This window comes from Leptidea sinapis, chromosome 47, assembly GCF_905404315.1.
Source record: "Leptidea sinapis chromosome 47, ilLepSina1.1, whole genome shotgun sequence".
Lineage (NCBI taxonomy): Eukaryota > Metazoa > Arthropoda > Insecta > Lepidoptera > Pieridae > Leptidea > Leptidea sinapis.
In genome coordinates, this window is record NC_066311.1 from 6,985,431 (window position 1) to 7,001,152 (window position 15,722).

General features: G+C 38.9%; 2 protein-coding genes across 3 annotated transcripts in view; one reads left to right on the top strand and one right to left on the bottom strand.

Annotated features, from left to right (window-relative positions):
* The window catches only part of LOC126978088 (protein cramped), a 79,482-nt gene that overhangs the window by 30,616 nt on the left and 33,144 nt on the right, over positions 1-15,722 (bottom strand). The window contains exons 3-7 of one of the 2 annotated variants that reach the window (XM_050826807.1): positions 10,468-10,606; positions 4,797-5,099; positions 4,212-4,415; positions 1,809-1,984; positions 939-1,068 (exon numbers count right to left, since the gene is read on the bottom strand). In XM_050826807.1, the coding sequence (XP_050682764.1) occupies positions 939-1,068; positions 1,809-1,984; positions 4,212-4,415; positions 4,797-5,099; positions 10,468-10,585 (931 nt within the window). In that variant the 5' untranslated portion in view covers positions 10,586-10,606. Of the gene's footprint in view, positions 1-938; positions 1,069-1,808; positions 1,985-4,211; positions 4,416-4,796; positions 5,100-10,467; positions 10,669-15,722 lie in introns of both variants that reach the window. The other variant, XM_050826806.1, reaches the window with a different exon arrangement.
* Positions 13,775-15,722, top strand: part of LOC126978152 (lipase 1-like) — a 30,172-nt gene continuing 28,224 nt past the window's right edge. The window contains exon 1 of the mRNA XM_050826904.1: positions 13,775-13,921. Within this exon, the coding sequence (XP_050682861.1) occupies positions 13,832-13,921 (90 nt within the window). The 5' untranslated portion in view covers positions 13,775-13,831. The remainder of the gene's footprint in view (positions 13,922-15,722) is intronic.

Sequence of the window (15,722 nt, forward strand, 5' to 3'; positions counted from 1 at the left end):
TCTATTCGGTTCAAAATTTTCTTTAAGTCCTTCTTTATTCATTGTATTTTTCGCGTCGGTATATTTTCATTGCGTTATGTTGTAATCGACTCTCTAAGAAACCAATTTTTGTGGATATTGAGGTATGACCGCACCTTAAAGCTAGTCTAATTTATATTCAAATTTAAATATTTTTATTCAAAGTAGGATTCAAAATCAGTTATTGAACGTCAAAAACTACCACCCATTCAAAAGAGACTGCCTCAGACCTGAGAAGAATGGGCGCAAGAAACTCAGCGGGCTTTTTTTTATATAAAAATATGGATTACAATGTCATATCGTACAATAAACATTTATAATTAAAGAAAGAAAAATAATTTATTCTGTAACTTAAACCTAGTATACAAGTAGACTTATATTTATTTATTTACATGAACATGCAGAATTGGAGTTCACCTCAGCATAATACTGACAATACCCGCAGGTGATATCATCAGCGCTGGTCTTCCGGAGAACCCCAGGTGTTCTAGCGGATTTTCAAACCGCTTAAAGGTTATATACATATTATATGAAGGATTGCCATACTAAAATAATAATATGACAATAAAGAAGTGTTAACAACAAAACAAAGAGCCTGAGGGTGTTCGCTTTATTCCCAGTCCATGATGTCATTAATAAAATCGCTATAGTAACCTTTCCCACACAAACGTTTTTTAACAATTCTTTTAAATTTCGTAACACATTTGTTTTGTACGTTTTCTGGGATCATATTGTAGAAAGAAGCATATGTTTTGCCCAACAAAAGACTTACTAACTCGACCCAACCGAGTAGTAGGCATAACAAGTTTATGTTTGTTCCTCGTGCTAACATTATGATTGTCACAGTTTCTAGAAAATTCCTCAATGTGCTTATGAACATACAGCTTGTGAACCTATAAAAATATGCAACCAATCCCCACCTTGTTGTATGATCCTATCGGTCTCCAAGTGAAGGTGGTTGCCGGCTTCATGTTTGTCGTTCGTCTCACACAACTCCTCGCTCTGCTCGTCTTGTCTGTCTGTCATATCTATCATGTGTTTGTAGTTTGCCTGTCATTGTTAGTTAAGGCATTATGGGCTTGAAGGAAACTTATAAAATATACACTATATTTTGTATAGAAGGTATTCGAAAATTTATTGAATTAGTCGTGATATTGCAGAAATCCATACTAATCTTAACTTTTTGAGTAATCTTGAGTGTAAATTTCGCTAGTATTTGTCTTCAATCAGGTCAACACGTGTTTAAAAGGCATAAAAGTCATTTATTTTCTCAAAATTGATTCCTTTAGAATTCTTTTTGATGTCATTTCTAATATACTAGATACTACTACCGCTTCGGAAACAAATGGCGCTCTGAGAGAGAAGAAGCGACGCAAGAAACTCTCCCAGCATTCTATATTTGCGCTTTTTTCAATAAAAATATACAATATTGTACAGTCATTTCTATCGCTATAAAATAATAACAATCTACGGCACCCTTCAGACCGAAACACGGTAATGTTTGCACATTACTGCTTCACGGCAGAAATAGGCGCCGTTGTGGTACCCATAATCTAGCCGGCATCCTGTGCAATGGAGTCTCCTACAACGATTATGAAATTACGAGAATATCACCGTTTGTCTGTAGGCCAACGTATTTCATTAAAAACTTTAAATGGACACGAAGCGTATAATAAAAATCAATGCCACACTTGATTTGCTCATTGCCACAGCGTACCTAATCATAATCATCATGTCGATAAGGTCTTCAAAATGTGAGAAATATCTGTAAGGTATTGTACAAAGGATACGATCTTCCAGCGTCTTTGTAGAGCTCTGAGAAACGCTACAAGCGTAGTACGAAGAGGCAGCGTGGCGGCTAGGCGGGGATTATGCGCGGCGGCTTGCACGCGCGTCCATCCGCCCGCGTCCCGAGCTCGCAGCTGTATTTGAGCGCGGGAGCAGACGCGCGTTCCGCACGCGCGCTCTAAATACAACGCATAGATATTTGTTTATATATCTTAATATATATAAATCTCGTGTCACAATGTTTGTCCTCAATGGACTCCTAAACTAATGAACGGATTTTAATGGTCATTACTTCATGGAGTGCAGTTTGGTCCAACTTGAGAGATAGGGTAGTTTTTATTTCGATTTGGGACCCATAAATATTTTTATTTTCAATATTTGTTTTGTATGGACATATTTTCTATGAGAGAATTTAGTGACGCACGGTTTGACAGTTCCGCTGTGAAACAATTTCATTCTAACAACAGGGAGCATATTTACGAAATAATTTTTGATGTTTTGAAATATAAAACAGTTGTTTTTTTACTATCTACAGAACAACGTCTGTCGGGGCAGCTAGTATATATAATATTTTTAAGAAAGCAAACAGCTGGTTTTAGATACATTAAAATAATTAACAAACATAATTCATTCAAGCTAATAATAGGCTTGCACATGTACATAGGAACAAGTATAATATTATTAAATCTGACATATTAATTACAAACAAACAACACAAGTATAATTAAAAATTATTAAATAAAACTTCATAAAATTATTAAATAAAATCTTCTCGCACTCCTATCGCCAGTTGAAAGCATGATCAAAAAGGAGTAATTTCATTCCTAATGTTAATTTGTTAATCACTGCTAAATTGTTTTACCAAATGGGCTCTAATTGAATTAATACTGGAGTAATTAAGATTATTAAGACATCAAAATTATCCGTGCCACAAAAATGATTGAATGACTGCATAGCTCTTTAAATAAATGTGTTCCTTCTATAATTTGTGCGGCATAATGGAACAGCAAAGATAGGCTGTTGTCTTAACATTCTACTAGGGGCTGCCAGACAGATTTTTTATTCAGTAATATAGAACAGTCAATCATACTTCTCAGTATTTTGATTAAGGTGATTATATCAGAAATATCTCTACTAGCTTTAAGTGGTAGAAGGTGGAAGCGCTTGCAGCGTTCTTCATAGCATACATTAGGTATTTTAAACTTAAAGCCTAGATATCGTGTAAGCTTCCGCTGAACCCTTTCAATTAGAAATTGAACACATTCATGTGTTCAGCATACATTCAACGATACGTCACTCGAACGGTTGGCTCAGTGGAAGAAAGCTCTGCCAGAATCCGAGAGGTCGCGGTTTCAATTCACGCATTGTTCATACATTTTGTTTATAAATTTAATTTGTAATTAATCCCAGAAGTGAGGGTTATCCTTTAAAAAAATAACAAATTGTTTAGATTTGAAAGAGCGACATCTCAAGTCAATTTCGTAATATGCAAATATTGGTGTTGAGCAGGTTATCAACTGTAAAGTAGATCCTGAAGAGTGTAGATGAAGCCACAACCTGAGAGTTGAATCATATTAAGACATACCAAGATCAATGAACGATAGTCACTCGAACGGATGGGTCATTGGACGAGCGCTCGGGACGAAACCTGAGAAGTCGCGGGTTCAAGTCCTCCATCGTTCATAAATTTAATTTGTAACGCATAGTTTCTTCCTCGGACCTAATAACTTGCAACCGAAGGTAATGTTATCCTACAGTAATTCTAACTTGTGGCCTTGTCCTTGGAATTAATACCTAAGTGGCGTGTGGCCGCGTGTTAGGTAAACAGCGATAGGGCTGTCTCTGTAGCAGGGGTGCTCAAACGGTCGAGTGCTTTTTGATTTGATCTGGAGAAAAAATCCGATATAAGACTATTCACAGATTTTGTTTTAGGTAACTAAAATCGGTAATTCTACGTACCATCTTATGAAAAGTATGTTCAGACATGCAGTGTCATGCACATTCAACATCCAAAGTTACTCTTTAGTTAAGTTTAGAACTTCAGACACTAGAACGCGTTTGTTTTTTAAGAATAAACTCGCAATTTTGAATAATTATGAGATTTTTCATTGACATTTTAGAGAAGACCTACACTTACTTTGACTAAAAAAATGCATATTATTATATTAAAAGATTATGGTCTCTGAAAAAGAAAGAAATATAATAATAACTTATACACCTGATAAAAATAATTTCATTTTTATTTCAGTGATTTGGGTTAGAAAACTAATAATTTATACAGGTAAAAAAACGTAACTATACTAGAAATCTAGGAAAGAATATTGAAGTTTTCAATTCTCGATAATTTTCAATGTTGCTACATCATATTTTGTATATTTTCTATTATCATAATGTTAGAAATTTACCCGTAATCTGATTGAGACGGCGCAGTGCCCTGCACATAGGCGTGCGCACGCGCAGAGTCTTCCCTCTCGCTCGCACCGCCATACTTCCACTTCGCACCATCTCACCCAGCCGCGCGCACGTCTTTTCGCTCACAGACTCCAATTTGCGTCGAAGTTCGCCGTAGTTTATCAATGCGTACAATTCTTGCGCTACCTTCTTCACATCTGAGAGGAATATCCATAAAAGCTTGAAAACAGTACATGGTTTATTTTAATGCTTATCTAATCCTTTTAGGGGTTATATTTTTTCTTAAATAAACGCAAGTGTTACACATTTAAATAAAACACTTTTTAAAGGGGGCCAGTCCTAATAAAATAAAATAAATAAATAAATAGTAACTATTACGCGAAAATCTAATTTAAAAACACGCTTTGTAATCCTATAAAAAGTGTTTTATTAGAATTATAATTTCTCGTTTACAAATAAATACAAAAAAAGTTTAAATAACAAAATGGAACAAGCGACTCATTGTATAAATAGAACCTTTTTGCAGATCAGTTACTATATCAAGCCTTTAACTAACCATCGATTAAAAATCTACTTACTTTCATCAAATCGCACATGCTTGGACAACTTATGCCAAGTTCTATAATAAAAATGGCTAACTTGCGTCTTCGTCTTCAAATTGCCGTCAATCATTCCCTTCTTCTTCATCTTCGCACATATATACGCCGTGATCGCATCGAAATCCTTCCCGTACTCGTTGAGAGCCTCAAAGAACAGACTTTTCTCGTCCGCAGACCAGAGAGCCTTGGGCATTCGCTGCTTCACCGTCGGGAATTTTAATGGGTCTTTGTCCTCCTTGCTGTTAACTTGGGTACAATCCGAAGGGAGGCATTCCGTTGTTTCTGTAATAGTAATTTTTAAAATTTTTCGTAGTAGCAGTATATTACAAGTTTTTCATAGCAGGATAACCTTAAGGCGAAGAGTAAGCAGAAAACACGCAAACATGGTGTTTTTAGACAAGTTTTTTTGGTGAAAGTATAGCATTTCGAGCTATGAACACTACATAATCCTGTTACACATATCCTTAAGTCTTATTTGTAGGTTGCTAATGCTTGCTGTTGGTTATACTTAACACTGCCGAGCCTTTTTGAACTACCACTTTTCTTTGAAGTTAAACAAGTTTTTTGGCATGGCGTGACGCATTTTTTTGGTACTTCTCTCAGAAAAGTTATTCTTATAGCTTGTACTTTTTTGTGTAGGTTCATTTATTCAGATTAGTAGTGAATAACAAGGATTGTACGCATATTAACTGTTTTCCACGCAAGAATTTGAAAATATTGGCTTTGTTACATAGATGGCGGGCCGGCAGCCGTGAACTCATATCGCTCAAGGGCGCTGGCATTTAGTGTCGCCTTAATGCTATATTCTACTTTAAAGTGTTCCTCAAACCATGACGCCATGGAAATTTTTAATTTAAATTAACGTCAATTTAGTACAGTATTAGTTTTAAATGCTGTGGCTCCTTTTATCAACCGGCAGATGGAGAAGTGAGTTCGGTTTGAAGAGTGCCGTAAGAGAAATTGACAACAAAATAATAATATTGTAACTAGTCAAGTGAAGTGAGCAGCAAGTGTCTGAGAGGTGTATCGGTGTGAAGTGTGAGGTGAGTAGAGGAGAGGCGGTGAGGTGAGAGGCAAGGAGTGAGGTGGGTTTAAATTAATAATTCTGGAATGTTACAGTCGTCGTCATTTCTTGTCTCGGCCCCCGCGCCGAGCACACTACTTCACGCGCCTGTGCCCACGCTCCGCTACGCCGCCACGCTACGCCCAGTGCTACGCTACGCAGCTCCGCTACGTGTGGTACGAGGTATACGCTACGCCAAGTTCGACTGGCTACGTCGAATTCGTTCCGGCCCGCAGCTTGGTTACAGCAATTTTTATTGTAGTAAGTGAGTTGCGTGCCATCGCGGTTGAGCTGAAGGATACCTAACGGTGACAACTAACTCGGCTAACGTTGACCCGGTGCGTTTCTCAGGCCTCCTGACCTGAGAGAAACCGGACGACCCGATCCCATTGCACTTGGGCTTTCCCAAGGGTGACGGTTCGCGGCTATAACCATTAGGGATAGCCGCGCCACTTCCAACCCCCATTGCTCCCTGCCCTCGGCGGGGAGGCTTCTCCATCAGTATGGCTCCATCAGCGGACCCTCGCAACGCCCTTTTAATCCAGATTGCGGCTTTACTTAAAGCTGCAAATATCCACGTCGACCAGACGCTTCTCGATATCTTCATCTCCACCGCGATTAACTCTCAAAGTCGGCCCCTTGCTGACTCCCCCGCGTCCCCTGATGAGCCCTCCGCTCACAAAGCTACTTCCGAGGACATGGAGTTCTCCGACTCCGCCTCCTGCGGCCGCAAGCGGCCAGTCCATTCCTCCTCGGAGGAATCAGATAACGGAACTCTCACTGGTTCCGTACTCGACACCTCTCTCCGTCCCTATCATCCCTCAGACGATTCATTCCAACTGGTTCAGTCCAGAAAGAAGCGTCAGGCCAAACGCGTCGCGTCTGACAAGGTTTCAACCTCCTCTTCCCACCCAGTTCCATTAATGTCCCTCGACATTAGTTTACCCCCGGACTCGGTCCCCTCCTCTTGCCAACCGGCGACACGCTCGCCCGTCCACCCTAGCAACAAGCCTCCACCGCCTATCTTTCTCCGTGATAAGGCAAAGTGGACATATATAGCCCAACTTTGCACCGATCACAAGGTGCGATACACCCGTGCCTCAAACACAGGTGAGGCAATACGCATAGTCGTACCGACCACGGACGACTTTCGCAACCTCCTCCTCCTCCTCTCGCGTAACAACGTGCCTTACCACACCTATGCGCTCCCGGAAGAGCGCAAGGTCAAGGCTGTCCTCCGAGGCCTCCCGTACGAGCTCTCTAATGAGCTCATACAGGAGGACCTTGTCAAGAAAGGCTTTCCGGTCGAGGCTGTACATAAAATGTACAGCCGCACCGGGAAGAAATACCCGTTAGCGTTAGTCATTCAAACTAACGTCCCTGAAGCCAGGGAACTCTTCAAAGGAGAGTTCACCGTATGTGGGCTCTCCAACATACGTGTGGAAGCCCCACACAAGCGGGGGTTCCCCGGTCAATGTCACCGCTGCCAGATGTATGGCCACGCAGCGGCAAACTGCTCTGCTCCTCCCAGGTGCGTCAAGTGCCTCGAACCCCATAGCACCAAAGAGTGCAAACGCACTCGCGACGAGGTAACACCTCCCGCATGCGTGCTCTGCGGGCAGGAGGGCCATACTGCGAATTATCGCGGATGCCCTTGTGCCCCTCGTTCCGCCCCGAAGGCTGCTAATAAGCAGACTTCCAGGCCGCCAAAACAAAGGCCACCTCTGGCCTCTAACCTCACCCAATCCCACTTTCCTCATATGAGGAATAAAACTGTCGGGCCCCAACTCTCCACCTCATGGAGACAATCAGCCCCTCCCTCTCAGGCATTCAATGTCTACTCCCGCCCCGCCCCGGCCACCTTCAGTGGCCCCAGGCGGGCACTACCTCCCCAGGCTCAATCACAGGTGCAAAGCATCCTGAAAGACCTGGAAGAGATTTACGCCTCACTAGGCGAAGTCGACATCCAAGAAATATCCGTCCTGGCACGGAAACTCAGGACGGCTAAGTCCTCCAAGGAGCGCCTCTTTGCGCTGGCGGAGCACCACCATTTGGTGGCCTCCTTGTAATTCCCAAAGCGCTTAACGCTTACCACATAGTGCGGTACGAGTGAAGCCTAGGGGCGAATCACTCGATCTAACCAAATCACTATTTTTAAATTTCTCCTCTCTCAATCTTTCGTCTGACCTGGATTGACAGGTACCAGATACATCTAGCCTCACCTCCCGTTTGTGATCATCCTTCTGATGTCGCCAAGTCTCTATTAGACAGCACCTTCTGTGCATTCGAACACTTCAGCATGTTCGAACACTCCCTAGGGAGTGCCGCTTGCGCCTCTCTTCCCCGAGAGATGGTCGCCTACGATGAAGGCTTAGAGGGCACAATGCCCAAAGCCAACCTCAGGTGGTGTTTAGTGGGTAGGCACTTAGGTTCTTACGTGAGTCCCTTTCCCTTTGTCTGGGCACAAAAAAAAAAAAAAAAAAATGTTACAGTGTTGTTTATTTTTACGAGAGTTAAAAGTTGAAGAAGTGGAGGCTGGTTGTTTACGTTGCGAAAACGCAGGCGTTCATCACCGTTAACACACAGCTGATGTGCCCTTGAAGCTAATGTCGGAAGAACTCCCATGGAGACCTAAGATATCAGATACCTGGGAGTCAATATCCCAGACTATTAGGAGAAGAAGTGCCAGCGTTGAGGGCTCAGCGCTGGAATTCTCTTTCGCCACCACTATTGGTGATATTTACATTATCTATACTAATATATAAAGCTGCAGTGTTTGTTTGTTTGTTTGAACGGGCTAATTTCTGGAACTACTGGTCCGATTTGAATGATTCTTTCAGTGTTGGGTAGTCCATTTATCGAGGAAGGCTATATGTTTTTTTTTTTTTCAAAATTAGGGATCTGTAATAAAATTGCTATTTTGTAACACAAGGTGTAAAATCGAAAACCTATTTCTGCGTGCGCTGCAAAAACTATTGACAATAGAACAAAATGATGTACAGGCTATAATATAGGCAATATTTAATTACTTATAAAACTATCGCGTGAATTATACTTTATATGGCAAAACAACGTTTGCCGGGTCAGCTAGTTTGATAATAAATCGACGACGACACATGAAAGTCTACGTTATTTCTAGGACGCAAACAAGTCGGTGTTTCTAATTTTTGCTAATTAACAATAACAATTTTTTAACAGTAATTGTGTAATTTCTGCATTAAAGTAAAGTAATTGTCGTATATTTTTTGCACGGTGTAATGAAGATCACGAACTCAATGAGACTTGTTATATTATATACGTTCATGACGATAACACTTTGCTCGATGCTTTTTTTAATATCTTTGCCAATACACAAATAAAATTTGAAAAACAAAATTTTATGTACGATGCGGGATTTGAACCCACGACCTCCGGCGTTCCGAGCCGGTGCTCTAACCAACTGAGCTAACCGTTCAATTCTGTTTGCTTTGTTCAACTCTCAGGTTGTGGCTTCATCTACAGAATCTTCTTTACAGTTGATAGACCACCGGCACGGACCGCCGAAGGTCGTGGATTCGAATCCCGCATCGTTCATAAAATTTTGTTTTTCAAATTTTATTTCTGTGTTAATCCTAGAAGTGAGGGTTATAACTTTAAAAACATAACAAATTGTTTATCTTTGCCAATGTTTGATTTACGTTAATAGATATTACAGACTAGCTGACCCGATAGACGTTGTCCTGTATATAATAAATAAAATTATATTTTTATATGAATTTGTCAATAATATATTATCATAACATCAAAAATTACTTCGTAAAATATGCACCCTGCTGTCGTAATGAAATTGTTTCACAGCAGAACTGTCAAACAGTGCGTCAATAAATTCTCTCATAGTAATTATGTATGGACACACCAAAGGAAAAACAAATTTGTTGTTTTTATTTAATTTAGTAGCATTTTCCTATTTTTTTCACCTTTTAAACCTTCTCTCCACAAATAATTCAAGACCAAAATTAGGCAAATCGGTCCAGCCTTTTTCGAGTTTTAGCGAGACTAACGAACAGCAATTCATTTTTATATATATAGATATATATTATATTCATATTGTAATAATTGTTACCAAGGATAGTTTGAAGCAAAAAATGTTATGTATAAGATAGTAAAATATGTGGATTCTAGTGTTAGTAGATATATATTAAATAGGTATGCCCAAGTTTCTTAAGCGATAAATATACAACCTAATTTGCTAAAAGCGACAAAGGAAGTATTATATACCAGTGGGAGGCTCCTTTGCACAGGATGCCGGCTAGATTATGGGTACCACAACAGCGCCTATTTCTGCAGTGAAGCAGTAATATGTAAGTATTACTGTGTTTCGGTCTGAAGTGCGCCGTAGCTAGTGAAATTACTGGGCAAATGAGACTTGACATCTTATGTCTCAAGGTGACGAGCGCAGTTTAAGTGCTGCTCAGAATTTTTGGAGTTTTTCAAGAATCCTTTGCGTCACTACAATGTTATGTGCAAGGGCGTATCAATTACCATCAGCTGGACGCCCTGCTCGTCTCGACCTCATTTTCATAAATAAAAAAATTCAAAAAAGATAACCCCTCTTGTCTGCCGGTGACTCCAGTCGCAGCTTCTTGATTACCCTCGCGCTGGTCCTCTGCTGCTGCTGTGTGGTGAGAGATCCCAGGAGCTCTGAACTCTCTTCATCAGGCGACATGGCTGAATCTCTAGCAGCCAGCTGATGCATACATTATAACATTATCACTTTCCGGAAATCCATCGGAAGGTTCGCCTGATAATCTAAAAACAATATGTTACAAAAATAAAGAATAATTTCGTAGTTTTCACCACAATCACCACATATAGTGATGATGAATCTAAAGCTGTAAAAATATTATATCTAATCCAAATGTTTTGACTTTTCCTTTTTTTTTTATGGAATAGGAGGACAAACGAGCGTACGGGTCACCTGGTGTTAAGTGATCACCACCGCCCTAATTCTCTTGCAACACCAGAGAAATCACAAGAGCGTTGCCGGCCTTTCAGGAAGGTGTACACGCTGTTTTTGAAGGTACCCATGTCGTATCGTCCCGGAAACACCGCACAAGGAAGCTCATTCCACAGCGTTGTAGTACGAGGAAGAAAGCTCCTTGAAAACCGCACTGTGGAGGACCGCCACAACTTGTGGCGTGTCGTGCGAAGGTGCAATGCGGCGGCAGGAATCAGGTTAAACAGCTCTTCGGAACACTCCCCGTGATAAATGCGGTAGAAGACACACAATGAAGCGACGTCTCTACGCAACGCCAAGTGATCCGTTCGCAGAGCACTGGGTCCCCGACAATTCGAGCTGCTCTGCGTTGCACGCGGTCAAATGGATCGAGCTGATACTGGGGTGCGCCAGACCAGAGATGGCAATATTTGTCTTAAAACAATTCGACACGTGTTTCGCCTCTACACGAGGTATCAAGACATGTTGACTCGCCAAACTCTGGCACAAGACTCTGTTGTTTGTTTGTCAGTTGTTTGACGAGTTTGGCGGAATTAACACTAAGGAAAACTCAAAACATTTGTATAATTATGGGTCTCCGCAAAGTAACGCCTACTTCAATTAATTTTCTATTTTATTATATATAATATTATGATTATTTTATAGCAGTAGCAACGACAATGCAATACAGTATATTTGATTAAAAAAAGCGCAAAAAAAAATGCTGGGACAGTTTCTTGCGCCTCTTCTTCTCTCTCAAAGCGCCATTTGTTTCCGAAGCGGTAGTAGTATCTAGTATATAAAAAATGACATCAAAAAGATTTCTAAAGGAATCAATTTTGAGAAAACAAATGCCTTTTATGACTTTTAATCACTGCACGTTTCATACTAAACTAAAATTCAATTTTTACTCAGAGAGACCTGCCTATTATTACGAAGTATTTACATACTTTTTGCCCTTACCTACTAAAAGGCCGGTAACAGTACTGCGATTGCAATGATGCTGCAAGTGAGTATGCACAACTGCGGTAATTTCAGGTTATCCGTATATTTTGTCCTTTTTAGGGTTCCGTAGCCTTATGGCAAAAATCGGAACCCTGTCCTGTCTGTCTGTCCGTCCGTATGTCACAGCCACTTTTTTCCGAAACTATAAGAACTATACTGTTGAAACTTGGTAAGTAGATGTATTCTGTCAACCGCATGAAGATTTTCACACAAAAATAGAAAAAACAGCAATAAATTTTGCGGGTTCCCCATCGTTAGAACTGAAACTCAAAAGGTTTTTTCATCAAACCCAGACGTGTCAGGTATCTATGAATAGGTCTTCAAAAATGATATTGAGTTTTCTAATATTATTATTTTCTAATCTGAATAGTTTCCGCGAGAGACACTTCCAGAGTGGTAAAACGAGTGTTCCCCCCTGTTACTTCTAAAATAAGAGAATAATAAAACTAAAAAAAATATATGATATACCTACATTTACCATGCAAACTTCCACCGAAAGTTGTTTTAAACAAGATCTAGTCCGTAGTTTCTTTTAATTTAAAATACTTACACTATTATTAAAACATCGATCAAAGTTACAACGAACTACAAGAACTTTAACTACGGAACCCCTTCATGGGCGAGTCCGACTCGCACTTGGCCGCTTTTTATCTTTATTATTATCGTACAAGGCTTGTTCTATATTTTCCTTGTGAACCACTTTTATTTATTTATTTTATTAGAAAAACACAAACAGAAACACAAACACATGCGTAGATAATGAGTACTAAGAATTATATTACAATGTATTCTAAACCACGTGTTTCGCTGATTTTTAACAATATTGCGGTATCTACACTTTAGAATATTAGTGCTCAAAAATTAAGATTAAAAATAATATTTGTAAGTAATATTATTTTATTTAATATTTATATTATTAAATTTATTTATTGTTAACAAGAACGGCCTATTACACTTATTAACACAGAATATAATATTGTTTACAAATAAAATTAAAAATAACATAAAATTAATTAACAATAAAAATAACTTCAAAAGTAATAAGAAAATTTTAAATATACACAGATGTTGATACAACACACGAATCAAAGTCGCCTCAACCGTTGTCAATCGTCGTCTTAAAAAAATAACATAATGGAATAGTCAAATATAACAATTAATTAATAATAATAGCAGAAAAATAATAATAAAATGATAATAACAATAATAATTCCTATTTGTAACATCGTAAATGTAGTCAAAGTGTCTCACTGAACCTCAGGCAAACATTCAAGACTTCCTTCCATGCATCCGCACTTAAGTCAAAGTCAGGAAAGGCTTCCAGCAGCGTTGAGGGCAGTGAGGGTGCGCGGAATGGGGGAGCTACATATTACAGTAATACACTTAAATATATATGTTATACCTATTATATTGGAAGAACTCAAGGTGAAGGAGAGATTATCGTCGACTGCACAAATACGAATCCTCAAGTACTTTGGGCACGTTACACGAAACCAAAACTCCATGGAACGCCTCGTCGTCAAAGGACGAGTGGAAGGCAAGCGGTCACGAGGTCGGTCACCTACGAGTTGGACAGACCTGATAAAGGCTGTCATAGTCCATAGTCCAATGTTCCCGTAACGCTGAAGATCGCGGCGAGTGGAGGTGGATTGCGAGGGCTGCATCATCCACCACAGATACGTCTTGTGCGTACCTACAGTCTCAACATGCAACCACGACCACTCTTTCTCGACATTCTATGTATAGTTCATATTTAAATTTTGTGTTCGCCTTCTTGCCTCTTTCTTATTATACTTATAACCTGGGATTTAACTACACAACGAATGTTTATGCTAATCAAAACGAAGCGATGCATCAGCCTCTGACTATTTATATGTGTACCAACTACATAGATCTAACATCGCTGTTATCGGCTTCATACAAACGCGTGTTACCGATCGCTTCACTTGTCTGTCCGTACGACACAAGTAGATGTGCGCATACATTATGTTGGCTGTGCTTGTGACTGTGTGTTTGTTCGTAAGAAGCGTCGAAGTTCTTGACATGTCGAATGCCACTGTGGTATGTTTTTTTTTTGTTATGATAAGGAACGAGACGAGCAGGACGTTCAGCTGATGGTAATTGATTCTTGAAAAACCCCAAAATTCTGAGCGGCACTACAATTGTGATCGTCACCTTGAGACATAAGATGTTAAGTCTCATTTGCCCAATAATTTCACTAGCTACGGCGCCCTTAAGACCTTCAGACTGCTTCACAGCAGAAATAGGCGCCATTGTGGTACCCATAATCTAGCCGGCTTCCTGTGCAAAGGTCCCACTGGTAAAAGTTTATTTTAAACATATTAATTTCAAATAATCGTGGGAATATTTTCATTTCGATGGCTCGAAAACTTCAAATTACTAAACCGCTTTCATCATAAAAAGGTTTTGCTAAGACGAAGGCATAATATAAACATTAAACTTGTAGTCAGACTTCCAGTAATTTTCTCGGCAAAACTATTTTTTTTTTATTATATTTATTATATGGCGATATTTCTAAAATTAAATATTGATAAAGTGGTCTAGTTTACAAGTTTCAAAAACGTGTTAATTCGTGAGAAAGCTCCTTAAAATATGATGTTGGCTCATTCGATTTAGAATCATTAGTAAACTGTAATTGTTACTAACAAATTAAGATGCAAAAAGAGTGCATTAAGATTTTCATCAAATAAATAAATAAATAAGCTATTTATTTCTTGCTTTTACAAAGATTTTTAAATGTTGGAAGTAGATTTAGTTAGCGAGAACCCCGGATTCATAAATCGTAAATCCTTTATTTTGGCAGAAAACATGTAACAATAGGTGTAAATTGTATTTTATTCAATTTTAAGGTAGATATCAATGTAATCAGCCTTTTCTTGCATGTAAAATTATTATTAAGTACTAGATGACCCGACAGACGTTGTTCTGTATATAATAAATAAAATAATGTTTTTATATGAATTTGTCAATCATAACATCAAAAATTACTTCGTAAAATATGCACCCTGCTGTCGTAATGAAATTGTTTCACAGCAGAATTACTGTCAAACCGTGCGTCAATAAATTGTCTCATAGAAATTATGTATGGTACATCAAAGGAAAAACAAATTTGTTGTTTTTATTTAATTTAGCAGCATTTTCCTATTTATTCACCTTTTAAACCTTCTCTGGACTTCCACAAATAATTCAAGACCAAAATTAGCCAAATCGGTTCAGCCGTTCTAGAGTTTTAGCGAGACTAACGAACAGCGATTCATTTATATATATTTTTTTTTCATGACATTTTAAAATTCTTATTATTATTATAATTGATTTAACATTAATAAACTCTAAATTTTAAGCACCTACGTCAATTTAAATTATATGTATTACTAGCTGACCCAGCAAACGTTGTATTGCCGATATTAAAATCGCGATACAAAAGTAACTGTTGATCGTAGATGGGTGAAAATTTGAAGTTGTATGTATTTTTAATGCTGACTCATAATCAAACAAATTTAAAAAAAAATGTCACAAAATTATAAAAAAAAACATTTAGGGGGATGAAAAATACATGTTGTCCGATTCTCAGTTCTACCCAATATGCACTCAAAAGTTCATGAGAATCGGTCAAGCCGTTTCGGAGGAATTCAAAGTTTAACACCATGACACGAGAATTTTATATTATACTAGCTGACCCAGCAAACGTTGTATTGCCGATATTAAAATCGCGATACAAAAGTAACTGTTGATCGTAGATGGGTGAAACTTGAAGTTGTATGTATTTTTGTTGATGTTGTCCGATTCTCAGACCTACCCAATATGCACTCAAAATTTCATGAAAATCGGTCAAGCCGTTTCG